General features: G+C 37.0%; 3 protein-coding genes across 6 annotated transcripts; 2 read left to right on the forward strand and 1 right to left on the reverse strand.

Annotated features, from left to right (window-relative positions):
• Window positions 1-3,710: 3,710 nt before the first annotated feature.
• LOC21397045 (protein transport protein SEC23) lies at window positions 3,711-8,328 on the forward strand. Of its 2 annotated transcripts, none has more exons than XM_024162392.1 (6): window positions 3,711-3,912; window positions 4,087-5,008; window positions 5,356-7,176; window positions 7,542-7,658; window positions 7,753-7,824; window positions 7,964-8,328. In XM_024162392.1, the coding sequence occupies exons 2-6, from the start codon at window positions 4,574-4,576 to the stop codon at window positions 8,099-8,101; spliced, it is 2,583 nt and encodes an 860-aa protein (XP_024018160.1). In that variant the 5' UTR covers window positions 3,711-3,912; window positions 4,087-4,573; the 3' UTR covers window positions 8,102-8,328. The 2 variants fall into 2 exon arrangements, with proteins under 2 accessions (XP_024018160.1, XP_010091427.1); XM_010093125.2 differs by having other exon boundaries at window positions 4,488-5,008.
• Window positions 8,329-17,398: 9,070 nt separating this feature from the next.
• On the forward strand, window positions 17,399-23,705 carry LOC21397046 (protein translocase subunit SECA1, chloroplastic). Its single transcript, XM_024162387.1, has 20 exons — window positions 17,399-17,885; window positions 18,018-18,090; window positions 18,267-18,473; window positions 18,750-18,853; window positions 18,985-19,164; window positions 19,287-19,505; window positions 19,704-19,817; window positions 19,905-20,018; window positions 20,118-20,285; window positions 20,503-20,678; window positions 21,106-21,169; window positions 21,299-21,445; window positions 21,631-21,726; window positions 21,810-21,878; window positions 22,034-22,135; window positions 22,224-22,475; window positions 22,566-22,633; window positions 22,839-22,956; window positions 23,134-23,373; window positions 23,532-23,705. Exons 1-20 carry the CDS (start codon window positions 17,502-17,504, stop codon window positions 23,685-23,687), a joined length of 3,051 nt encoding a protein of 1,016 aa, XP_024018155.1. The 5' UTR covers window positions 17,399-17,501; the 3' UTR covers window positions 23,688-23,705.
• LOC21397047 lies at window positions 20,272-25,172 on the reverse strand. Of its 3 annotated transcripts, XM_024162390.1 has the most exons (6): window positions 25,047-25,172; window positions 24,883-24,930; window positions 24,708-24,774; window positions 24,435-24,608; window positions 23,984-24,271; window positions 20,272-20,319 (listed from the first exon to the last, which is right to left on the reverse strand). In XM_024162390.1, exons 1-6 carry the CDS (start codon window positions 25,118-25,120, stop codon window positions 20,311-20,313), a joined length of 660 nt encoding a protein of 219 aa, XP_024018158.1. In that variant the 5' UTR covers window positions 25,121-25,172; the 3' UTR covers window positions 20,272-20,310. The 3 variants fall into 3 exon arrangements, with proteins under 3 accessions (XP_024018158.1, XP_024018156.1, XP_024018157.1); XM_024162388.1 differs by lacking the exon at window positions 20,272-20,319 and having other exon boundaries at window positions 23,948-24,271; XM_024162389.1 differs by lacking the exon at window positions 20,272-20,319 and having other exon boundaries at window positions 23,948-24,271; window positions 24,435-24,596; window positions 25,047-25,170.
• Window positions 25,173-27,101: the final 1,929 nt, after the last annotated feature.

Raw genomic sequence — 27,101 nt, forward strand, 5'->3', positions numbered from 1 at the left:
TAGAGATTGGATTCCTTCTAGAAGTTTGACTTCTACTCTATAAATACTATTTTTGAGACAATTTTCGCAATGGTTTTTTGCCCTAATTTTAGAGGTAGCCGAAATTTCTCTATAGAAATTTTGGAAACAATTTTTCAGCCCTAAGAGTTAAGGCTGGCCGAAATTCTCAAGAGAGAGAAGAAGGAAAAATCGTGCATGCGATGGTGTTTGTGGAAATTCGAGTGTTTATTGTAACCCGTTTTGTCTCATGTGTGCCCACACACACGTCTTCGTGGATTCTAGGAATTGACGTGGAAGACATTAGTTTTCTAAACATAAAGATTGGAGCAAGGACTGCTCGTGGTCAAAGAACTCAAGTTATCATCCGAGTCGGCTTCCAGGTATTTTTCCTGATTGAGTTCTTGATATATATAAGTTAATGAGATTAATTTATTCGTGTATAAATTAATATAATCTATAGAGTATCTCAAAAGTTTTATGAAAATTTTTGTTATACACGATCCGCCTCTTCCCCGCACCGCTTCCGCATCCGGATTCGATCCGGAGACCAACAATTACAACACGTATGTTCATAAGAATCCGTGTATGAACTCTTCACAAACGGGAAACATGTGGGTGACGGAATTATTAAGAGGGCATGAAATTAGAAGTTATAGGATGTTTAGAATGGATAAGAACATGTTTTTAAAGCTATGTAATGATCTACAGAGTAAGTATGGATTACAGGGATCAAGGAATATGTGTGTGACTGAAATACTTGGAATGTTTTTATTCATTTTAGGTCAGGGTGCGGGAAATCGTTCAGCACAAGAGCGATTTCAACGCTCTGGTGAGACTGTGAGTAGATATTTTAATTATGTTTTAGAAATTGTATGTCGTATGAGCATCGATATTATACAGCCTCCAGATCTAGAGTTTAATGACATACCAATAGAGATACTGACGGATCGTAGATATATGCCACATTTTAAGGTAAAATCATACTTTTAATATGCTTCATTCCCTACTAAAAGCATACTTTTTATATGCTTCATTCCCTATTAAAATTATGTTTATTTATACATTAAAAATTCTTCTTTTTAGAATTGTATTGGTGCAATAGATGGCGTACATGTTCCAGCTACAATACCACCAGAAGATCAGGTGCCATTTATCGGAAGAAAGCGTCTGCCAACCCAAAATGTGATGGCTGCTTGTGATTTCAGTATGAAATTTATATATGCATATGCAGGTTGGGAAGGTAGTTCCTATGATTCAAGAATATTCTTATCAGCACTACGTAACCGACATTTGAAATTTCCAAAACCACCTGAAGGTTAAAACATTGTCTATATTTTATATTATATATGTTTTACATTTTACTAATTCTTGTGTTTTTATTTTAATAGATAAATATTATTTGGTTGATGCGGGTTATCCACAATTGAAAGGATTTCTTGGACCTTATAAAGGAGAACGATACTATTTACCACAATTTTGAATGGGTCGTCGACCAATGGGCAGTAAAGAGGTATTCAACCAAGCACATTCTTCTCTTCGAAGTGTCATTGAACGCACTTTTGGTGTTTGGAAGAAAAAATGGAAAATTTTAAAAGACATGCCTAATTATTCATTTAAGAAGCAAGTAAAAATAGTTATTGCAACAATGGCACTTCATAACTATATTAGGATGCATGATCAGCGTGATCGGCATTTTCAAGAAGTCGAGGATAATCTAGATGTTTTCGCTTATGAAGAGCATCAACTGGAGGACAATGTAAAAGAAGATGAAGCTTCACTATCACAAGAAATGGTTGAAGTACGAGATCAAATTGCGACAAGTTTAATGAACACGACTTAATTTTTTTAATGGCTCTATTAGTTTTTGAACATGGAATGTACTTTTTTGTTCAACAAATTGATTACTCACTAATACTCCTTGTAGTGAGTAATCAATTTGTATACTTTTTTATAACGAAACAATTTATAATGATTTAGGAATCGTATATTTTTTTCTTTTTGTAATATACTTTTATATTACTATATTATTACTATCCTGTGTGGATTATAATGTCGTTTATTAGTTTTTTTTTTCTCGTTAATTTTTCCTTTGATTATCCTGTTCAAGTTTGCATTTGTTTAATAGACAATGTCGTTTCCTTATATTATTGTCATCTCTTCTAATGAATGATGTGCATTTTGGTTCATAGTGGTATTTATGTCGATAGTGTTTCCTAGAATTATGTCTTTTGTTGTTCTAATTGTCCTTTATATATTTTGACAGATCTAAACAATGTCGTTTAATGAGTTGTGTGTTGTTTATTGATACTTACTGCAGTTAAGTTGTTTTCGTTATTGTTTCTGGGTCTATATATTTTGAACATGGAATGTAATTTTTTGTTCAACAAATTGATTACTAACTATTTTTTTGGTGATCTTGCTTTCCTCTTCTACAAGGTAAACTACTTTTATGATCTTCTACAAGGTTCTCCTTTTAGTTGTAACTATATTGTGAATGAAGAAATGAAAAAAAAAAAATTAATTAATTTTCATAAATTTATTGTTAAAAAAAACAAAATCATAGCATTATGTTTTTTTTTAAGTTAAATAAATATTTCTAAATATAAAAAATAATTATATATATTTAACTTTCATACCATGTCTATTTTGGTCATTTTACATACCCACAGCAATTCAACATCAAAATTTACCAAACGCTATTACACTGATTTTAGAACCAGTACAGCTACTATAATTACAATTTACCAAATACTCAGATGCTTCTTGTAACAGCAGCTTCTTCCTTCAGCACAGCTAAAAGCAATTTTTTTAAAATCCGCAGCAATACCAAACTAAGCCGTAGTATTACTTTCATCGTCATTTCTTGTTTTAGTTATTCAAAAGTTATGGTCGTTTCCACATTGGTGTCGTTTTCAGGCTATTGTCAGTTGGTGTGGCTCTCAACTTATGTCCTTTCGAATTTCAGTGTCGACTTAGCTTTCTTCATGTTACTGTCGTTTATATATTATTGTCGTTGTTCAATGTGATTTATTGTCGTTCAAATTAATGTCATTTTCCTCATCAAAGTTGTTTTAAAAATTACAGTTGATTTTGTCTCATTGTCGTTTATCACGTTGGTTTACTGTACAAAGTTTACGTTCTTTAACACGATGTCGTCTTTCAATAGGTTGCTGTTTTCAAACTTTGGGTCGTTTTTCATTTCGTAATTGTCTGTTTTTATGTTGTTGCAGTCCGACTGTAGACAGTAGGATTGATAGTGTCCTTTTTTGTTTTTTTAAATCGATAGGTGAATATATCAGTAGGTCAAGTTTTATATCCGTTAAATATATATATAATTACGTAAAAGTTAAAAAGTACGTTAATTTAATTGTTAAAAAACTCAACTTATCAGTACACTATGCGTATCATAAAATCTCTTTTGTTTTTTTCTTGTTCGAAGCTCATATAATTGTTTGTTTTTTTAATGGCACGAGGCTTCGTTCAGTTCGTTAATTCGAGTTTTCAATTTAAATTAAGATATGATTTTACGTGAAAAATTTTAATTATAATTAAAAAAATTAAATATAATTTTTATGAGAACTTTTAACTATAACAAAATTAAAATTAAAAACTCAAATCGAGACCTAAGTTTTTCTTTCTCTCTCTCATCTCACGGGAGAGAGAGAATAAATATTTATTTAATTGTAATTCCGAATAATGGAAATAAAAATAAAAAATAAAAAAAAAAGAATGTAAGAAAAATGGAAACCAAAAAAGCTCGTTGAAGTACTGAATCAAGAAGGCAAACTCTAGTCAAAACCATGATTTTAATGGGTCTTTGATTTGATTTTATTTGTTTTAATCTTTTATGTCGGAGTTTAATTTGGTTCTCGTAGCTCCGCTTCGGAAAATCCTCGCCTCCCATCCCATCAGGTACAGAGAATTCTCCATATGTCTTTTTTCAATCGTCAATTTAAAACAACTAAATTGAATTTCCATTGTAATCGCGTAAAATAACCTTGGATTGGATCCTTTTCTTTATTATAAAACGCCTAATTGATGCGAATTATGTGATTTCGCTTCTTACAAATTAATAATGCAATGCAGATTTCTTTCTTTCTATATGGAAGAGGGGAAATCTGATCGGCTTCAATTGTGAATCCCCAGAGAGAGAGAGAAAGAGAGAGAGAGAGAGAGATTGAATTTTCTCTTATTGCCCAATTTCATCTTTCGCTTCCGCTGAATCTGAATTCGATTCAGAAAGGTTCAATCTTTTTGCCTCTTCTTAGGGTTTTTCGAGTTCTGAATTTCTTTCTGTCAAATTCCGTTCCCATTCAGGGTTTTGAGAGGTTTAGTTTGTTTAAGTCCTGCAATTAGTTCAATTTTTCTTCAAAACCTCAGGGCTGGCTGGAATAAGATCCCTGTAGCGTTATTTATGCACTGTTCTGTTCTTTCGAGTTCTGCGAATCAATCACTGAATTATTTCCTAACTAAATTACCCTTTCTAGAACTGGGGTGGTTCTGTTTTCCGTAAAGTTTGATCCTTTCCTTTGGTTCTGGGTTCTTGACCGATTCTTGTTTCATTTCGAATTCAATGGCTAATCCACAACCGAGTTCTCAACCTGAGAAAAGCCCCATTCCTCGCCCTTCAATTTCACCTGGCGGACCAAAGTTTCCTCCTCCAATTTTTCAACAAGATCAAGCTCTTTCGCCTGCAATTAGATCACCAAATGTAGCAGCGTCGTCCCCTTCCAATGGAGTCAAAACTGGCAGCCCAATCACTCACTTGAGCACTCCCCCTGGCCCTCCTGTTTTCACTTCACCTGTCCGGCCGGCTGCTGTGCCTTTTCGCGCGTCGCCGGCGACTCCTCAGCCGCTTGCTTTCTCTTCCGGCTCATCATCTATCCCCTTATCTTCTCCTCCCCATTTCCCGAATGGGGCGGTCGATTTTCAGCACCAAGTCTCGGATGCTAGAGAGGATTCAGTTCCTGTCGTGGAATCACCATATGTCTTATTCTCTGCTCATAAGGTATTTCCCTGTTTTATTTTGTTTAAAATCAAAGCAGTACATCTTTTGGCTTAATTTACTTGTATTGCACATTTATAACATACGTGTGTTGCACAATTATTATATGCTGTTATTTCTTTAATTTAATTAATAGCTTTTTTTTTTTCTCATAATTAGTATTCAGAAACAAGCGTGTATATGCATGTGCATATACATAATTAGGTTATATACTTGTTTGTTAAGTCTGAGTGTGTAATCTAACTCGACTCTGGCAGAGATCTATATTTGGAGTGACACACATTAGACAATACTTTCTCATATTTGATTATAATTTTTTTGAGCACTTGTCCCTCTTCTTTGTTGTTTAGGTTTTGAAGCAGAAAAAACAAGCAAATGTTCCAAGTTTGGGTTTTGGGGCGTTGGTTTCTCCGGGTAGGGAGATTTCGCCAGGTCCCCAAATAATACAACGCGATCCACATCGATGCCAAAATTGTGGAGCTTACGCAAATGTCTATTGCAATATATTAATTGGTTCAGGCCAGTGGCAGTGCGTAATTTGCGGGATAATGAATGGAAGTGAAGGTGAATATATTGCTCCCAGCAAGGAAGATCTTCGTAATTTTCCGGAACTGGCATCTCCTTCAGTTGATTATGTTCAAACTGGGAACAAGAGACCTGGGTTTGTTCCTGTTTCTGATTCAAGATCATCTGCACCTATTGTTCTCGTCATAGATGAATGCTTAGATGAACCACACCTTCAACATCTACAGAGTTCCTTGCATGCATTTGTTGATTCACTACCTCCAACGACCAGAATTGGGATCATCTTGTATGGTCGAACAGTTTCGGTTTATGACTTTTCAGAGGAATCAGTTGCGTCTGCTGATGTTCTTCCTGGTGAGAAATCACCAACTCAGGAGTCCTTGAAGGCTTTGATTTATGGAACTGGCATTTATTTGTCACCGATGCATGCCTCACTGCCTGTAGCACATGCTATATTCTCATCACTGAGGCCTTATAAATTGAACATTCGTGAAGCTTCCAGAGATCGGTGCCTCGGGACAGCAGTTGAGGTCGCTCTTGCTATAATTCAAGGGCCGTCTGCAGAAATTTCTCGGGGAGTAATTAAAAGGTCTGGTGGTAATAGCAGGATTATTGTATGTGCTGGTGGACCTAATACTTATGGCCCTGGATCTGTACCTCATTCCTTTAGTCACCCCAATTATCCTCATATGGAAAAGTCGGCATTGAAATGGATGGAAAATTTAGGTCGTGAGGCTCATAGACACAGTACAGTTGTTGACATTCTATGTGCTGGTACGTGCCCCGTAAGAGTTCCTGTTCTGCAACCGCTGGCAAAAGCATCTGGTGGTGTTTTGGTTCTTCATGACGACTTTGGAGAGGCCTTTGGTGTCAATTTGCAAAGAGCATCTACCAGGGCTGCGGGTTCTCATGGTTTGCTGGAGATCCGCTGTTCGGATGATATTCTCATAACTCAGGTTGTAGGTCCTGGTGAAGAGGCACACGTCGACACTCATGAAACCTTCAAAAATGACACTTCTCTTTACATCCAAATGCTTAGTGTTGAAGAAACACAGAGCTTTTCGCTCTCCATGGAAACTAAAGGAGATATTAAGAGTGATTTTGTATTTTTCCAGTTTACAATTCAGTTTTCAAATGTGTATCAAGCTGATATATCAAGAGTAATCACTGTCCGATTGCCAACTGTGAGTAGTGTTTCGGCGTATCTTGAGAATGTTCAAGATGAAGTGGTGGCTGTCCTTATTGCCAAGAGGACCCTCCTGCGAGCACAAAACTATTCTGATGCAATGGAAATGCGAGCAACAATAGACGAAAGAATTAAAGACATTGCCGTGAAGTATGGGACTCAAGTACCCAAAACGAAGCTGTATCGGTTCCCTAATGAGATCTCATCATTACCAGAGCTCTTATTCCATCTTAGAAGGGGCCCTCTCTTGGGAAGTATTGTTGGACATGAGGATGAGAGGTCTGTTCTACGGAACTTGTTTTTGAATGCGTCGTTTGATCTCTCACTTCGCATGGTTGCACCTCGTTGTCTAATGCATCGGGAAGGAGGAACTTTTGAGGAACTGCCAGCTTACGACCTTGCAATGCAGTCTGATGCAGCTGTAGTTCTTGATCATGGTACAGACGTCTTCATTTGGTTGGTATGCACCTTTTCTCATCTTCTTGCTGTTTTTGCATAGCATCTCATTTATCTTGCTTGTCTTTTATGTTTTTGAGTAAGGGGACAGGAGGCAATTTTTGCTCCAACTCAATTTCTTGCTCCAACTCCCTATCATGAAATTGAACGCAGAATCTATAATTTACTTGTGATTACTTGCATGGGAAATTTATTGGTTCAGGGTTCATTCGAGTGTAAGATGAACTTTAGCCACATGGCAAAATAAGAGCAACTAGGAAAGCGGATGCTTTACCATTTAGTTTCTTCTTTTTCTTATTTTCATAATTCCTTCCAAGCTTTTTGTTTTGTCTTCGTTTATTTATGTATGTTTTAAAATGGTGGATTCAGGGTGCCGAGCTTGCGGCTGACGAAGGAAGAAGTGCAGCTGTCCTGGCAGCTTGCAGGACATTAGCTGAAGAGCTGACAGAATCACGATTCCCCGCCCCTCGCATACTTGCATTCAAGGTTTTTCCATCTGAAAATTTGTGTGATAGTCAATTATTGTTAATGTTTTGTGCGGAAATAAAGATGATGATGATTCTTTTGACAAACAATGCAGGAAGGGAGCTCTCAAGCGAGATACTTTGTTTCCCGGCTCATTCCAGCACACAGGGATCCTCCATATGAGCAGGTGAGAGAGTTGAGAGTAGGGTGGTATTGTATTTGTGTTTGGTGAGAAGTGAAGTATCCACCTGCCATGTTGAGTGTTGTGTTTTGCTCAAAGACCAATCAGACAGGCCATAACTGACCGATGTTTACGCATATTGCAGGAGGCAAGATTCCCACAGCTACGCTCACTGACAACAGAGCAGCGGACGAAGCTGAAAAGTAGTTTTATACAGTTCGATGATCCTAGTTTCTGCGAGTGGATGCGAAGCCTGAAGACAATGCCACCAGAGCCTAGCTAAAAGTGCTTTCATGAATGATGTTGATGCTCTTTATCTTCTCTTATATTAAATACAAAATCAAAAACAAAAACTTGGAGGCTCATTTTGCTTCTTACAATCTCTTCCAGACCATCCTTGTCTTCCCTTTTGTTTTCCCTTTTTCCCTTGTTTTTCTTCTCTCTTTTTTTCAATGTAATGAGAACTATTGTATCTCAAAGATATAATGTTACATGAGTAGGGGACCGAGAGAGTGGTGATGGCAAAGGCTGTTCCTTTTACATTGTTTTTGTTTTTGTTCCTAAAGTAGAAATATCATTGGACGCATTCCACCTATGTTTGCTAATTTTTTATATATTTAGCTGTTTATTTATTTAGTTTTTTTAAATAAGAACGACTGTAATCTAATGCCCATATGGTAAGCAAGTCTGCACTGATGAATACTTGGAAAATGTCTGCGCTTAAGCTGTTTTAGGATTTTTTTTTTTCGGAAATAAGCTGCTTTAAGATTCTAATCGAAATTAAAAAGTGATGAAATGATAATCACCATAGGTAAAGCAATAAATTTAATTTGAACTTGACAAGTAGTCAAATTTCTGAATTTTACTGGTTATTACATTATTAATAACTTTTTTTTAATGAGATAGTTTTTTTTTTTTTTTGGGTAATCTTTTTAATGAGATAGATTAGGGGCTGTTTGGTTGCTTATGTTTACTCGAGAAAGCCTACTCGAGTGAAGAAACTTGGCCCAAGTTAATGTTCGTCGTATGCTTACTCGAGACCAAACTCAAAAATGAACTCAAGTTTCCCACCCATTCTCGAGTTAATGGTCTCCCACCTACTCGAGTTACTCTTCTGAACTTTTACAGTGTGATTCCTGAGAGATTCCCTGCCGAAGCTCTGAAGTCTTCTCTTTCCACACCCTACCGTTCATGTGCTTCTCCTCTGCTCGAGATTTCCAGGCTGCAGATCTCAAAAAATTTCTCCATGCCCGTTTGCTACTTCAACGTTATATCCCTCCCTCCCCTGCCCAAACCCAATTGCAGATCTATTTTCCCCCACACCTGCAATTAGAAACCCTAGCCCCCAAATATTGCACCTTCATTTGCATCCTTTTTGTTTCCCGTTCAAAACGGGGAAATTTATAGGAAACCCATCAGTTCGGCGACCTCGGTGGGTTAACATCATTATCCAATGTAGAAGCAAGAGCTCACAGCGTACTGCTCTCCAATTGCGACGTCAAACATCCTTCCCTTGCCGTTGTCGTCGCCGGTACCTCAAACACCCTAACCCTTCCTCACGTTTTGGAAATCTCGAATGGGATCAAATTTCCTCATCCGTGGGCTCATATTCGGTAAGTATAGAACTAACTCCTTTGATTAATTTCGTATGTGTTGTGATATTGTGTGATTTAACATCCATAGTCAATAATGTATCTTTTGCTCTACAAATTCTCGTTAGTTTGCATAAAATAATCATGGAGATCTAAAATCAGTTACTGTAAAACGATACTTGATAAAATTCTTGATGAGCTTATTGTTCGTTTCCTGAACTCATGAAAACATATTCCATCACTTGGGAAGTTTTTTCGAGCATCCGATTACTAGCCAATATGCCTCCTGCAACTTCATTTGCAAGTGAGTACAATGTACCTCTAGTTTTTCTTTTGGTTTGTTGATTCGCTTGGTTGTTTTTAGTGTTCATTTTAAGCTACTTTTACAGTAAGCATAAATGAAGAAATAGGAAAACAATATATTGTAATTTGATATTTGTAGAAGAAGAGAACATAAAGCTATGTGATATTAAGCTTTATAACCATAAATTTATTTAGCTCTTAAACGTAACATACAAATCCCATATATCTTGTATGGTAAAAAAGTTTTTGATACAGCATAATGGCAGTAATCCCACACAAAACTGTAAGCTTAACCCAAGTACGACTCTTACTTCAAAGTTTGTTTTTTTTTTTTTTTGTTCACTTTTTTTAATTCAAAATTGTTGTCAAAGCCATTACATTCTCAGTCATGAATTCTTGTGCAATTTGGCTCTCCTATTGATCTCCTCCCGTGTTTGATTTTAGTGAAAGTACTGCTATGTGATAGTTCGTTTATAACTGCTATTTTTTGTACATGTTCACTGTGGCTATGATGATTTATTTATGTTTAATGGCCTAATTCCTTATGTTGAGTGATATTCAAACTTATGACAATTATTGGTTGCATCCATATTATGGGTGGGTTTGGTATTGCTGTGGATTTAAAAAAAAATTACTTTTAGCTCTGCTTAAGAAAAAAGCAATTGAGCATTTGGTAAATTGTAATTATAGTAGCTGTGCTGATTCTAAAATCAGTATAATAGCGTTTGGTAAATTTTGATGTTGAATTGCTGTAGATATATAAAATGACTAAAATAGACATGGTATGAAACTTAAATATATTAATTGTTTTGGTATTTAAAAATATTTATTTAACTTAAAAAAAAACATAATGCTATGATTTTGAGTTTTTTAACAATAAATTTATGATAATTAATTCTTTTTTTTTCATTTCTTCATTCACAATATAGTTACAACTAAAAGGAGCATTAGTGAGTAATCAATTTGTTGAACAAAAAAGTACATTTCATGTTCAAAAAACTGACAAGGCGATCAAAAGAATTAAGCCGTGTTCATTAAACTTGCCGCAATTTGATCTCGTACTTCAACCATTTCTTATGATAGTGAAGCTTCATCTTCTTCTACATTGTCCTCCAGTTGATGCTCTTCATAAGCGAAAACATCTAGATTATCCTCGACTTCTTGAGCTTATCATGCATCCTAATATAGTTATGAAGCGCCATTATTGCAATAACTATTTTTACTTGCTTTTTAAATGAATAATTAGGCATGTCTCTCAAAATTGCCCACATATTTTTTGTAAACACCAAAAGTGCGTTTAATGACACTTCAAAGAGAAGAATGTGCTTAGTTGAATACCTCTTTACTGCCTGTTGGTCGACGACCCATTCAAAATTAGTAAGATAGCAAGAGAAACAAGGAGAAAACAACATCAGTAAGTGAACGACAATGAATAGAATACATCAAAGGAAGGTAATGTTGCATATGGAAAACGAACAACAAGAGCAAACAACAACTAATGAGAAAAATGAGTACGAAAATGTACATTACACCAAAAGCATAAACGACATTCCAAACTTCTAGTGAATTCAATAAACTCATCAGCTTCCACTACAAGATGACTTCCCTTTTTATTCTTTTTATTATTTAAAAAACTCTGTTAATAAAGTTAAGAGGAAATTGCCCGTGTCTAATATGGTTTACCAGCCAATCCATGTCAAATAAACCAACAACAAAGCGCAAAACACAAATTCCTAGTGGCGACTTCACCAGTCAAAAATCAATGACTTCTGAAACTTGTGCCTTCACTTTCAATTACTTCTCTATCTCTTCAGCATAACCAATTATATACTTCATGTGCTCTTTCATTATTGGTCTGCAATTTTAAAAACCTGCTTAGTTTGAGACTCGGTGACAAACAAACAAAAGGGAAAATTTGCACATCCAAAGCGTCTATCAAAAGGAGAAGCACACATACCTGAATTCCTTGTTAAGACTTTTTGCGACAGCTATATCTGCTTTACCTCCTCCATATCTCTTTTTAAAGTCTGCTTTCATTCGTTCTAAAAATGCGATTGATATGTGCTTGCTTACAGCTTCTTTCGCAACGACACAGTAAACTGTAGATTTCATAAAGCAATTGATGATTGGCATGAGGTCTAGAGGCACAAGAAATTTCAAAATTATATTGTTCAACATAAGACTTTTAAAAACATGTACATGAGCAATAACAGAAAATTAACATTGTATTACCACTTTCCTCAGTAATCATCCAATACCAGTCACTACGAACTGGAACTAAAGAAACAATTGCCCACATATTTTAAAGTCAGTATCGCATAGTTTTTGCTTTTGCTTTTGCTTTTGAGATTAGAAGAAGAGAAATTCTAAAATCAAGCCGTTTCTTTCACAGGTTCAAATTACTGTTTTCTCTTACAATATTAAAATTTATGTTCAAACTTTTCTGTTCGAACCTAACAGTAACAAGCCGCATTATGTGACTTTCATCTTCTGAGAGATCATTCAAACATAAGAAGCATCTTTTGTACCCATGACGCCGAAAACAGCTTCTAAGAAGCTGTGCCAAACCGGCCACAACCTTGTCCAGTTAACTACTTCGAAACAGCAACAGAATTACTATATTGAGCATCATTTTATTAGGTCAGTTGTTCTATTTATGCAAGTATGACAGAATCAGGGCAGCACCTAAACAAATAAACTACACTAATACAATCAAGTGTAAGAGATCAATCTACTAAATAAGCAAAAAAGGAAAGGTTGTAATGCTAATCAAAGATCAACCCATCAAAGGATTACCAAACAAACAAAACAAAATAAGATTATTGACTATGCTCAAGCACGGAAATAACTAGTTATGCAATAATTGGGACTTCAATTGTCCAATAAACACCATTCCAGCAACAATAACCACTTTTCAGTTAATTTTCTAGCTTACTTGAAAAACTTTTCACCCTCAACAATGCTCAACCGTTTTTCTGCAAAACCCATAATCAGAAACCTAAAACCCACAAACAAACAGAGGCTTACCTCTTGATCTGATGATGGGCAGTCGGAGGAGGAGATGGGATACCGGCAAACCGAACCTCAACAAATGCTCAACCGTTTTTCTGCAAAAATCAGAAACCTAAAACCCAAAATGTTCAAACTAAAAATCAGACCCAAAAATCTAAATGTTCAAACTAAAAATCGCGCGGTTAGAGAGGCTTACCTCTTAATCTGATGACGAGAGACGGGCAGTTGGAGGAGGAGAAGGGAGACCGGCAACGGAGAGATCAATCGGGCGGAGGAGAAACCAAATGAGCTCCGAACCGCCAACGGAGAGATCAACCGGCGAACGGAGAGAGAGGTCGGTGAACGGAGCCGGGGAACCTTGCTTCGAACGGCGAGCTGAGGAGAGGAACACAGAAAAATTTTCGCAGAGGAGGAGATGAGGGCTCAGAAACGAGTGGAAGAGAGGAGGAGACTGAAATGAAAATGGGTTGTAAATTTCAGAATTCAGTGGGGGTAAAATTGGAAATAAAAAATTTCATTAAAGACTTAAAATAAATTTCTGCATGAGCTGAAATTAGAATCAGCCTAAAGGCGGAGTCTGCTTTTAGCTTCAGATTGAGGAAAATTTTTTAAAAATTTGTTTTACCAAACAAGATTTTAGTTTTTAGATTCCCGGATAAGTGTTTTTTCTCTCCTAAAAGCAATACCAAACCCACCCTATAACTTTTGATTGTGATTACTTAAATACATGTAGAAAAATTCTACCTCGTCGACTCGGGCTACGCAAACATGTTAGGAACCTAGCTCAGAAAATCAGCCAAACACCAATAACACACTCCCACACACCAGAAACAGTAAGAAAATGAGAATAATCGGATGAAATTTTATTAATCTAATCAACCAAGAACATCAAATTACACTGAAATGTAAATGATAGAACAGAGAATTCGAGTACTCCAGGGACTCCTAATTTGGTGGCATTCGAGAGACCACCGCTCTCCCAAATCTCAGTCTCCCAAAACTCTCCAAAATCACAACATTCCTCTAGTGAGCTACTAAGCCCTTTATTTATACTAATTCCTACTAACTCTACTAGCCCCCTAACCAAATAAGTTTCTAAGTCATTAACGGATCCTAACATTACCCCCCGCCTAAACATTCACCTTGTCCTCATGGTGAAAACCAGAAAATAAAACTGCAATAGTACATCAACATGGGAAAGAACAAAGATCTTTGTGAGCTTTATGAAACAAACAAAACCTGCTTCAAATCTTCTTGATAACTTCCATGTTTTGCCAAGTTCACACTTCTGTTTGGAACCTGAATTGTGAACCATAGTGAAATCAACTAATCCTATAAGTTCATCCAAAAACTTATCCACATAAGAATGCAAGAGCTTGCTGGTTATCCTAATCAAATCGTGTATACTAGTCACCCTCCTCACACCAGCTTTATCTTGCTGCAGTTTATACTCCACCGCATCCAAGAATTTTGCCTCATTGTTCTTCAAAACACCAACAATAGAGGGAAGATGCAAGTGTACTTTCTTCATTCCTTTGTCAACACCCCCACAATTGCTAAAATCCGAACCAATAAGACCTTTTAAAACACTAGAATGACCTCCACCTTCTTTAACTTCTTTCATTGGTACATCAAGCACATTCTCTATGGCAATATCCTTAGAAAAGTTTCATGTCATTGAGATCTCGTTCCACACACCTTGAAGCCCATCATTCTTGATATTGGTTTGAAAGTCATCTTCATTTGCAACGCCTTAGTCCACCTCCCCGATGAGATTCTTTGAAGGAAACTCTCTTTGAGCATCAATTTGCTGATCTGAAATAGCTTTAGTGTGAGCCAGAAGCAGCCCACTTGAAATTCCTATTCCATGTTCTTTATTGACTTTCAACTTGGTAGTGATATCACTCTCAAAAACTGCATTTGATATCTCTTTTCAAGGTACAGCAAGTACCTCAATTTGTCGTTCATAATCCGCTTTGGTATCTGCTCGCTCTTTTGCCATGAAACTCCCATAGACGGTCTCTTCTTGCGTTGATTGGAAACGTTGTAGTAAATGAGCTTTCAATTCATCCCAACTGCGGAACAGCCGACAACCATCCTGCCATTGATTCGAAACCAAAGCATCACCCTCCATGGCCTCTTCCGCAGCCCATATTTTCTCTCTTTCTGTCAACCTATACAACAGAAAATAACGTTCAGCTCAAGAGACCCACTCGTCAACATTTCCTCCGGTGAACAACGACATCTTCATTCGCTGAAAACGCCGATCTGATCGGTTCTTCCACAACATGTCACGCCACCTTCCCTTTCTCCTGTTCAAAACCCTAGGATCTCCTAACCAACAAGATGGCGAAACTCTATTGACCTTGCCCATATCAGATCGAAAAACCTAAGGACCAGCCCCAAAATCAGTTCGTGAATTTTCACATTTTGAGGACCCGGCCCAATAGATCGAAAAACCTAAGGATCAGCCCCAAAATCAGTTCGTGAATTTTCACATTTTGAGGACCCGGCCCAAATTTTGCTAGAATTTCGAGACCCGGCTCCAATGGCGTCAAACTTAACCCCAATCTTGCTGGAAGTGCAACGTCCAACCGCCACAGTGTCAAAATTGGCCCTGCACACGTCGTAACTGGAAGATCCGGTCTTGCCTTCACCGGAATCCACCTGAATCTCACCGGAATTAGGTGACCCAGTCCTAACCTGGTCAGAATCTGCCCCAACCATGACAGAATCACGAGACCCAGTCCAATTCGTTGCATAATCTTCCCCAAACACGCCTGAATTCTAAGACATTACCCTAAACTCGTTAGAATCAGCCAAAACGGCACCCGAATGAGTTAAAACGGCACCGGAACCGTGAGACCCCTTCCAAATCCTGCTGGAATCAGACTCGGACAAAATCGTGAAGTGCAGCCCTGGCGACGCTCAATTCTATCATGAATCTGCTGCCATTCACTTTAGATCTAGACGATCTAGCTCCAGATCGCCAAGATTTTTTCCAATCTTCGACCTCGCGCGATTCTGGATCTGGTTGCGCCCCATCTAGCGTCGTTCGTTGACGTTGACGCTCTACCTCCATCATGGTTTTACAGTTCGAAACCCTTGCTTTGTAATTCCAATCGGATCGCGGAACCCGATGTTCAGTGTAAAAATCTGATCGTGACTCACTCCAATCAGATTGCAACGCGTTCGTCGTCATTCAGCGGCAATGTTCTTCTGGTTGCGACCACGTATCCTTCGCCGGCGTTATCCCACTTTCAACCACCCAAGCTTTGCGGTCCTGCTCCTCTAACAATTGAATGATCCGCTTCACACTTTGAAGCATCGATTCTAATTTCTCTTTCATTGATTCCATTTACTCTTCTTTTCTTTTTTTTTTTCGAGAATCGATTGCTCTGATACCAAATTGTTAGAAACCTAGCTCACACTAAAGCTATTTCAGATTAGCAAATTGATATTCGGAGGGAATTTTATTAATCTAATCAGCCAAGAACATCAAATTACATTGAAATGTAAAGGATAGAACGGAGAATTCGAGTACTCTGGGGACTTCTAATTTGGTGGTATTCGAGAGACCACAGCTCTCCCAAATCTCAGTCTCCCAAAACTCTCCAAAATCACAACATCCCCCTAATGAGCTAATAAGCCATTTATTTATACTAATTCCTACTAACTCTACTAGCCCCCTAATCAAATAAGTTCCCAAGTCATTAACGGATCCTAACAAAACAACAGATGTTTCATGGCACCATATCAAGGAACAACATACCATTTGCAAGAGTATAGGAATCGACATGGTAGAGGCTTTCGCAGTGAACGTGAATTGTTCAACTACACACACTCCTCCATGCGTAATGTGATTGAAAGAACATTTGGTGTGTGGAAGACCAGGTTTCGAATTTTGAAAAGCATTAACCGTTACCTCATTGAAAAGCAAGTTAAGGTTCCGGTTGCATGTGCTATAGTCCATAATTTTATCCACATGTACCGTAATGGAGACAGACTATTAGATCAGTACTCACAAAATAACATTCCGGTTGCGGACATTGATCCCCATAATGTTGAAGAGGATATCAATGACAATAACAATAACAACCACGAAGAACCATTAAATTATAATGCATAATTGGAGATGAATGCGTTAAGGGATACAATAGCACATATAATGTGAGTAGTGTACCATAATCATCGTACGCACTAATAATAGTGTATGTAGACTTACGTTATTAATTATGTATCTATTGTTGTCAATTTGCTCTTCATTTATAATGAAAACTGATCTTCTAGGAATTTTTTATATGATATTTTAATTTATTAAATGAAAAAAAAAATGCCTACTTTGTTTTTAAATTTATTACTACTTATAGATGATTCACTTGTATTTATTCAAATTCAATTGCATAAGATCAATTAAATGAAAGAAATAAAAAAATTTCAGGATACTATTCACAACTCAAGTATTAGTATAAACAAACACAAACTCAAATGGATTATAATCTCAAACTATAACTCAAATTTACACAATCAACATAAACTCAAATTATAATTTTAACTCAAACTCAACTCAAAATCTACACTCAAATCACCTTACTCAAAAACAATAAAAAAAATGAGCCCTTAAAAACTGGACAATTATTTTTTTTCCCCTTTTTTCCAGCTTACAACTAAAAACGGACATAAAAAAAAAAAAAAAAAAAACTATCTTGAACCTTATCCCGAGGGGCTCAGGCGTGTGTTGCTCTGCTACACTCCCTTCTCTTTTCCAAACAAAAAATGGCGGCAGCCTTGTCTCCACTGTCGCCGGTGAAGCTGAAGCAGTCTCCTCTGTCTCTGAATGAAGTTCATCGTAAATCTCCTCAGCTCCTCTTTCCTCCCAAATCCACCAACCATTCGAAATGGGAAGGCCAAAGCCAAAGGCAACGGCAAAGGCGACGGCAAATGCGAGTGTTGTCGGCCTTAGGAGGTCTTTTGGGAGGCATTTTCAAGGGTGGCGTCGACACCGGCGAATCCACGAGGCAGCAGTACGCCTCCCTTGTCTCCTCCGTCAATCGGTTGGAGGCTGAGGTGTCGGCCTTGTCTGATGATGAGCTCCGACAAAAGACTCGTCTTTTCCAAGAACGAGCCCAGCAAGGCGACTCTTTAGATTCTCTTTTACCTGTTAAGTTCTTATTACTAATATATATATACATATATAAACTTCCCTTTGAATTCATTATTTATTTATTATTCTGCTTTGGTTGATTCTTGTTTGTTGAATTTACTGGGTTGATTTTTGGTATCCATTTTCAGGAAGCATTTGCTGTTGTTAGAGAGGCTTCCAAGAGGGTCTTAGGTCTTCGTCCCTTCGATGTCCAGCTCACTGGTAAGTAGCTAACTATTATTAAATAATTCAATACGATTTCCTTTGCCTTTTGTGTCCTTTCTCTTTTGTTGGAGTAGCAAACTTCAAATCATTCTATCAAAGCTTCTATGTCATTATATAAACATGAAAAGTTAATGGTTTCTTTTTTTTTATTATTTCTGTTTGATATTATGGAGGTGGCATAGTTCTTCATAAGGGAGAAATAGCAGAAATGAAAACTGGGGAAGGAAAGACCCTTGTAGCGATTTTACCAGCTTATTTGAATGCATTGAGCGGAAAAGGAGTTCATGTGGTCACTGTCAATGATTATCTCGCCCGACGAGATTGTGAGTGGGTTGGTCAAGTTCCTCGCTTTCTCGGATTGAAGGTTGGCCTAATCCAACGTATGTCTTATTCAATTCTTATGTTATTCTTCACTTTTCCCCAATCTGTGTTTCTTATTACTATATATACTATTTTGTTTCCCATGCTTGTATCTAATTTCTTGTTTTATTCGATGAGCTCTTATTTGTATTCTTTACAACTGATATAGTTAAAGCTTCAGAATTTCACCCTACTTCTGTTTATTTGCTACCTCCAATTCTTTTTGTAAATGAGTAATAGATTTCCTTTTCCATTCTTATTTTTTTTTTAAAAATTGTTTGTTTGTTTGTTTGCAGAGAACATGACAAGTGAGCAAAGAAAAGAAAATTACTTGTGTGACATCACATACGTCACCAACAGTGAGCTCGGTTTTGATTACTTGAGAGACAATCTTGCCACGGAACGTAATTCTTGCTTTATCTACTGGTTTTTACAAAAAGCCATTCTTTTGTGGTCAGTTTTAATCAATCAAGATCAAGAACTGGTTCGATTTTATCATCCTTGCTGAAGCTTATCTTCTGGCATATGCAGAGTGTGGAGGAGCTTGTGTTGAGGGATTTTAATTACTGTATAATTGATGAGGTTGATTCTATCCTTATTGATGAAGCAAGAACCCCTCTAATTATATCTGGACCTGCAGAAAAACCCAGTGATCGTTATTATAAAGCTGCTAAAATTGCTGCTGCCTTTGAGCGAGATATACATTACACTGTAAGAACTCTTTTTTATCTAGTTAGCAACAAAAGGATCCTTTTCTTTCCTAGTTAGTGTTTGTGGTTGCCAGTGGCATCATGAAATTTTTTCAAGAGTTGTCTCATCTCTCACGGTTGCAGGTCGATGAAAAGCAGAAAACAGTTCTACTCACAGAACAGGGTTATGAAGATTCTGAAGAGATTCTGGATGTGAAAGATTTGTATGATCCCCGAGAACAGTGGGCATCATATCTTCTGAATGCAGTAAAAGCAAAGGAACTGTTTCTTAGAGATGTCAACTATATCATCCGTGGCAAAGAGGTTCTTATTGTGGATGAGTTTACTGGTCGAGTTATGCAGGTGATTTATTTGTGATTGAGCTTTATTATTTGCCTCATTATTGATTGCATTAGTTTTTTCTCGTCATAAAATTTGCCAAAGTATTAGAGTGAGAAACTGCTATAATTATACTGATAGTAGTAATTATGATGACGTATAGTTCTTCGTTGCCTTAAGGAACATAATCATAGTGTTTAGTCAGTTGCCCTTTTCTTTTAGGGGAGGCGATGGAGTGATGGACTTCACCAAGCAGTTGAAGCAAAAGAAGGTTTGCCCATCCAAATTGAAACCGTAACCCTGGCTTCGATTAGCTACCAGAACTTCTTTCTCCAGGTTGAAGCATTCTGTCTCTGAATGAGTGAATTATGTATCTGTCAAAATTTATTCTCACTTAGTGTTCTATTTCTTTGATCTTTACAGTTCCCAAAACTTTGTGGGATGACTGGCACTGCAGCAACTGAAAGCACTGAATTTGAAAGTATATACAAGCTGAAAGTTACAGTAGTGCCGACAAATAAAGCCATGATAAGAAAGGTATATTCTACTTATTTAGTGCTATCTGGGGGTTCAGTCCTTTCATATAATTAAAGTTTTCACAATACATTCCACAATGTCTTTAATGAATTGTCTCAGGATGAGTCGGATGTAGTTTTTAGGGCGACATCAGGAAAATGGAGAGCAGTTGTAGTAGAGATTTCAAGAATGCACAAGGCGGGTCGCCCTGTGCTTGTTGGTACCACAAGTGTTGAGCAGAGTGACTCATTGTCCGAGCAGTTGAAAGAAGTTGGAATTCCCCATGAGGTGTGATCTTTTTGTCTTTATAAAGTCATATTAGCTGTTCAAGAAAAAAAGAAAAAGTTAGATTGCCTGGGTGATTATGATGAACTTGGAATGTATGTATAACTTCAAGGTTAAACGTTTTGTATGCGTTTTTTCTTGTTCATTTCCTTGCGAAACTTATAAATGTGGTGTAAATCATACAAAAGAAAATCTAACAGATTTTGTTTTACCTTTGAAGGTTCTGAATGCAAAACCAGAAAATGTGGAAAGAGAAGCAGAAATTGTTGCTCAGAGTGGTCGTCTAGGAGCAGTAACAATTGCTACCAATATGGCAGGTCGTGGAACAGACATAATCCTTGGTGGTAATGCAGAATTCATGGCAAGGTTGAAGCTACGAGAGATGCTAATGCCAAGGTATTATCCAAGTTTGATAATAATGGGTTTCTTCTGAACATTTATAATTTATACCACTTATGGCCCAGCATCCTAGTACTGATGTATATTTGGATTTCACACTCATGGCTTCACGCTCCTAATAAAGTTATTCTATTATATGCTCTGAACTGATAAATCACCTTCGCTAGGAGGGAAGATGTGATTGTCACTTAGTTATACATGCCAACCTCTTTATATGCGTGATGATATTCAACTTTGAGGTGCATATGTAACATCAAAAACATAATTGACAGAGCATTTTCACTTCTCATAATCCAGATAGTTTTCTTTGCACATGATGCTTTGGACATGGTATACCTATAACTAAAGAGAATCAAATGCTAAAACTAATCAGCAACGTTTAGAATTACGCATGACCTTTTTTTTTCCCCCATTTGTATTGCAGTGTTGTTAAGCCAGTTGAAGGCATTGTATCAGTGAAGAAACTTCCTCCAAAGAAGACATGGAAGGTGTGGGTTTTTATCTTTGATCTTGGATAAGTTTTATTGGTTTTGGTTATGGCGTGAAAAGTAGGATTGCTCAAAGTTAATATATGCAATGGTTATGGTATCTTGAACTTAGCATTATTTTGTTTCCAGGTTGATGAAAAACTATTTCCGTGCAACTTATCCAATAAGAATGTGAAGTTGGCTGAGGAGACTGTAAAGTTAGCTGTCGAAACATGGGGTCGAAGATCATTGACTGAGCTGGAAGCAGAGGAGCGTCTATCTTATTCCTGTGAAAAGGTCAAACTCTTAAAAGATTCTAAACAAAATACTGATTGTCCTCTTGCAGATTAGTTTAGCAGAGAATCAAACAGCAGGCCTAAAATACAGGGACACATTCTTTGAAGGATTTTATTTTATTTTATCCCTTCATCATCCATTATACCGTCAAATAGTCAGTAACTATTGCATGTTTGCACTTGTAGGGGCCTGCTCAGGATGAAGTTATTGCCAAACTGAGGAATGCCTTTAAGGAAATTGTTGATGAATATAAAATTTACACGGAGGAAGAAAGAAAGAAGGTATGATTGTTTCTCCACAGAAGCTTTTCCGATGCTCTACAAGTTGGTGTCAAGTTTCTTTCTTGATCTCCGGATCACTGCAGGTTGTGTCAGCTGGTGGACTGCATGTTGTGGGTACAGAACGCCATGAATCTCGCCGGATAGACAATCAGGTATGAGTATTTTGAAAACTAATTCTGTCATACCATTCCATCCACGACTCTCCTCTCAATGCTCTTTTTTGTTGTTGCTCAGTTACTTTTCTTTGTAGACGAGAAACGTTTGCATGGTGTGCATTAAAATTTGAGTTATAATTTGTTTTTCGCAGTTGCGTGGTCGAAGTGGCCGGCAAGGGGATCCTGGAAGTTCACGCTTCTTCTTAAGCCTTGAAGACAACCTATTTCGTGTATTTGGTGGAGACCGAATTCAGGTTTAGACTTTGGTCGTGATTTATGTTTAATAGTGGCGGTGCTAGAGGGCAATCTTGTTAGAACAACCTTTGTATTTGCTATTTGTAGGGTTTAATGAGAGCCTTTAGAGTTGAAGACCTACCAATTGAGTCCCAGATGTTGACCAAAGCCCTGGACGAAGCTCAGCGGAAAGTGGAAAATTACTTTTTCGATATTCGGAAGCAACTATTTGAGTTTGATGAAGTCTTAAATAGCCAAAGGGACCGTTTATATACAGAAAGAAGGAGAGCCCTCGAATCCGACAATCTTCAATCTCTTATCATTGAATATGCTGAATTGACAATGGATGACATCTTAGAGGTAAGTAGTGTTCTCAACGCATTTCCTTTTATATGCATTATGTTTTTGTACAGACCCTGAACTTTTCTAAACTGGCCTGATGATGAACAGGCAAATGTTGGTGCGGACGCTCCAAAAGAAAGCTGGGATCTCGAGAAGCTCATTGCTAAGCTTCAGCAGTAAGTGGCATTTTGCTTCTGAAAGTTAAAGACGTGAATTTTATGTGTTAAAGCGTTAAATTCTGAATGTTTATGCTATTGACAATAGACTACCCCGCTTTTATTTTATCTATTTTTTAGTGCTTTATGAATATCTCCACTTTCATGTTGTCGTTCAGTGGGCCTCCTCTCTTAATTTGTGTTGAATATATTGCCGTGGGTTCAGGTACTGCTATCTGTTGGATGACTTGACGCCAGATTTGCTGAGGAGTAAAGGATCAAGTTATGTGGAGTTGCAAGATTACCTTCGTCTTCGTGGTCGACAAGCATATTTACAGAAAAGAGTTAGTGTTGGGTCTTACCTTGCCTACCAATCTAATTGTTAACTTGAACTTCAATCTTACCGACTCAAACGTGTTATCCAAGTCCTGCAAACTGAGTTAGTTGACTCCTACGTCAAAGATCTGATATAAAATGTTTGCGCCTCCACATTAATATGGAAGTATTGTTGGGTGTATCAGGAGATAGTGGAAAATCAAGCTCCGGGTTTGATGAAGGAAGCCGAAAGGTTCTTAGTATTAAGCAATATTGATCGCCTGTGGAAGGAACACCTCCAAGCACTCAAGTTTGTACAGCAAGCCGTGAGTTTGCGTGGATATGCACAGCGGGATCCACTTATCGAGTACAAACTTGAAGGCTATAATCTCTTCTTAGAAATGATGGGTCAATTGAGAAGAAACGTTATCTACTCCATATATCAGGTTTGCATCAGACTATTTCCGGGTCCTCAATATGTATGCATACATGTACATGTGTGTTGTGTGCGCATACATGTGGGGAAATGTGCGTGCGTGTGGCTTAGGGCTTTTCAGGATTATATACCTACTGAACTAATTTGTTGTTATTGTGGTGTTGGCAGTTTCAACCGGTGATGGTAAAGAAGAACGAGGATGAAAAACAAAAGAGGAATTCGGGCAAAGTTGCAAGTAATGGTAGGGCTAATAATGGAGAAGCTGATGCAGTAGGCAACGTTGAGACGTCTTCTGCAGCTGCCAGCCCCCAAGGAAGTGCGTGAATAAGACCAAAAGTTATTCAGAGAGTTCATTCCATTGTCTTCATCCATTGCAAAATGTAACTTGTATAGTGCGGATATAATTTGTTGTAATGTTTTTTCGGGGCTTCCCGTTGGATAGCATGAAATTCGTGAAAGAGAGCACAAGAATATAAATGAGATTAATTTGTGAAAGTGGCTAAATTTTGGTATCTCGATTCTTCTGCTTCAGCTACATATATTTGAAGAAGAAAAACAACAGTTTGATGACGGTCGAATTAAAAACACTAAAAAGGATTTTAAAGGAAAGTCATGTTTACAGTAGAAGTAGAAGGCAGTCGAGAGGTGAGGCAGCAATCCGTTCCGTCATTTACTAGTAAATCATCACCATCACCACGAAGAATTCCTGCAAAGAATTTGTTGATAGAATTTCCTCTGGCCTTGATTCCAATGGCGATGGCGCTCTTGAGTTTAAAGAGTTGAGCTAAACGCAAGGAAGCGTGTTTGTTATCTCTGAGAAAGATCAAAGGTACTTTCCTTGACGAGGCCAAGCTCGGAAGATGCTTCGTAAGCCATTTTGGGTTGCTATCAGAAGCCACCACCACTGCCTACAAGGACAACAACAACACGGTACGTTTTTTCACCTTCAAAACTGCACAACACATCATCTTGCTTCTTTTTGTTTTGTTTTGTTTTGTTTTTCCATCATTACTACAAGTCTAATTAATAATTAATAATAATAATTAACAACAGAAAAAAGAGAGGGAGGACCTGAAGGTGGGTGGAGGAGGGTTTTGTAATAGTAAGACGATCATCATTTTCATATTCATCTTCATCTTCATCTTCATAGTCTGTTTCATGAAAATGTTGTGGTGGTGGTTTCATACGTTCAAGGGCACGAGTCACTTCATTCACTCCAATTGCGAATTGTTGCTGCCAAAAATACTGAAATTCAATCAATCAAATCCCAGCACTAATAAATAAAGTGGATGAAGTAGTAGTTTAAAAAAAAAAAAAAAAGTATCAATAGTAGTAGTGAAAAACCTTGAACCATATCTTTTCAGGTAAGGCTTTGGCCTTCCCATCTGCAAGCCTTGCCGACTCTATCTCCCTGTTTAGTGTTCAGTGTTTAACATAAGAGTATCAATATGAAATTTTTCCTAATAATAATAACAAAAAATATCAATCTATGGAAAGAAAGAGGAAAGAAAAGGGGGACCTTTGAAGTGATTGGAGCAGACGGGCAAGACGTTCGCCTTCATAGTAACTGCGGAAATTCAAACAAGAGAAAAGTAATTAAAAATTAATTTTTTTTTTTAAAAAAAGGGGGGGAAGAAGAAGAAGAAGAAGAAAAGTAGAAAGAGGAATTAGCGTAATATTAACTCTTTTTGATTCTGAGGAATAGAGTCGGAAGCGTGGCCGCTAAGCCTTTTGGAATGGGAAGTTGGTGGTTTCATTGCCTTTTGCTTCGCTTCTCTTGTGTTTGACGAAAAGCTTCATTCACTTTTGCTTCATTCGAATCGACGATATTAGAAGACGATCTTCCATTCCATACACCTGTCAGGCGTAATGTTTGGGCCTCCCTGGGAGTCTTGTAGGCCCTTCTCTCTTTGCAATGCTTTAATGGGCCCATCTTCTGGACTCATGGATCCAGTCCAGTCTAAAGTTGACAAGGACCCTGAGAAAGTTCAAAAAAAAAAAAATACAGGATTTTTACTCTTTATTTTTAATATAAAGTTACATCTCAACTCAAATTAACGAATTAGAGAGCTCCTAAACTTGCAAATTATGTGGCAGTTGGGATCAAAGTTTGGTACTAGTCATTTTTACCTTCCCTTCCATGAGGCATGACTACACACAACACACAGTCAAAAGGTTCTTGGTTCGGTCCCCACGTCCTATAATCTTTTCATATGTTTTATTTTTCTTTTCTATTGAGAATATAATTACAACCCAGTCCCAAAAAAAAAAAAAGTACAGCACGTTGAGGTTCATTTGCGCAAAATAGTGATAATAATAAGAAAAATAAAATAAAATTGTACTTATAATATGGTCGGTAACTAACATAATTCGTTTACTCAATGAGTCGGGTCAATATTAATGATAGTTTAGATGAGCAATGAATAGAAATAAATAAATAAATAAATAGTGATGTTCACTGTCTCCGTGACATAAATTGAGTAAGTTGTACAATACGTGCAAAGATCTACTTATTAGGAGACGTTTGGTTCATAGATTAAAATCATGTGATTAGAATCATTTTCGATTTACGTGTATTTTTTATGAGAGAAAACACTACAGTGAATCATGAATCATGATTCAAATCATGGTTTGATGCACTGCTTCTCATGTATCCACTTGTACCAAAATCCGGTTTGCTTCCCTCACTTATCTCCTTTTTTTTTTTTTAAATAGTAAACCGTCGATTCTCTTGTTTTTTTTTTTTTTTGAATGACTTCAATTATCCCCTTAGTTTATTATTTTCCTTGTTAATTAATTAATTAATTATTTGTGGTTAGCCGCGTATAAAATTGAGATTGTTTTCGTAATAAACGATTGGATAAGAAGAATGCGGTACAGTTTCTACTTTATAATTTAATTCATTCATTAAGATATGTAGGCAGTTCTGAAAATATTTCAGGAAAAATTAATGAATCAATCGGCACATCAACGGACAAGCGTTGACATTAATAAACCTTTGCGTAAACAACAAAAATACTCATATGGAGTGAAATGTTCCAGCGTCACCTTTAATTATAAGTTGGTATCTCTCTCAAGTCACTTTCTCGAGTAATAATAAAATCATTATATATATATATGTATATATATATATATATGGGATAAGTTCAATTCGAGGAAACCCTTTGCTTTGTTTTTCTTTTATTGAGGGGAAAAAAAAAGGTTTCAATAATTAAGCAAACAATACATAACATTTTTACGTCATTTGTGGATGAGCATCAGTTTCCAAAAACTCTTGACAAAATAGAATCCACTAATATTACACAGTAGTACGTCCGACATCCATTATCACTGGACACATGTTGTGTGAACTCATTATCGTTTTTATGCATGTTTTCCAATAATTTAGGAAGGTCGTAGAAGAAGACTCCAAAAGATTAATACAAACAAATACAATTTGTTGTAATACGAATCAATTAAGAAAGTAAAAAATGAAAAGTAGCTGATCTTTATGATGAATACCCGTCTTTTAGTTTGAAAAACTTGAAACGTTTCCACCACCCAAAAAAAAAAAAAAAAAAAACCTTGAAATGTCAGTGGTTGAGTTTTGGTGAAGAGGGCATTGGATACCTGACTTTGGAAACCTTACTGTTTTTGTCATAATAATGCCTCAAATTACGACCAAGTACTCTTCTTTTCTATCTCCCCTTGGACCTTGTCCTTCTCTTTATAGACACTTTTATTCCCCCCCTTAATTTT

The sequence above is a fragment of the Morus notabilis genome, unplaced genomic scaffold, assembly GCF_000414095.1.
Source record: "Morus notabilis unplaced genomic scaffold, ASM41409v2 Scaffold498, whole genome shotgun sequence".
NCBI classification, from domain to species: domain Eukaryota; kingdom Viridiplantae; phylum Streptophyta; class Magnoliopsida; order Rosales; family Moraceae; genus Morus; species Morus notabilis.

Coding starts and splice junctions, on each gene's coding strand:
- LOC21397047 (XM_024162388.1), bottom strand. CDS start 25,120: ATGAAACCACCAACTTCCCATTCCAAAAGGCTTAGCGGCCACGCTTCC. Junction 24,931..25,046: donor ATTCCTCAGAATCAAAAAGA/GTTAATATTACG, acceptor GAATTTCCGCAG/TTACTATGAAGGCGAACGTC. Junction 24,609..24,707: donor CTGAAAAGATATGGTTCAAG/GTTTTTCACTAC, acceptor ATTGAATTTCAG/TATTTTTGGCAGCAACAATT.
- LOC21397045 (XM_024162392.1), top strand. CDS start 4,574: ATGGCTAATCCACAACCGAGTTCTCAACCTGAGAAAAGCCCCATTCCT. Junction 5,009..5,355: donor TCTTATTCTCTGCTCATAAG/GTATTTCCCTGT, acceptor TTTGTTGTTTAG/GTTTTGAAGCAGAAAAAACA. Junction 7,659..7,752: donor CTCGCATACTTGCATTCAAG/GTTTTTCCATCT, acceptor CAAACAATGCAG/GAAGGGAGCTCTCAAGCGAG.
- LOC21397046 (XM_024162387.1), top strand. CDS start 17,502: ATGGCGGCAGCCTTGTCTCCACTGTCGCCGGTGAAGCTGAAGCAGTCT. Junction 18,854..18,984: donor TGAGAGACAATCTTGCCACG/GAACGTAATTCT, acceptor TGGCATATGCAG/AGTGTGGAGGAGCTTGTGTT. Junction 20,286..20,502: donor AAGTTGGAATTCCCCATGAG/GTGTGATCTTTT, acceptor TTACCTTTGAAG/GTTCTGAATGCAAAACCAGA.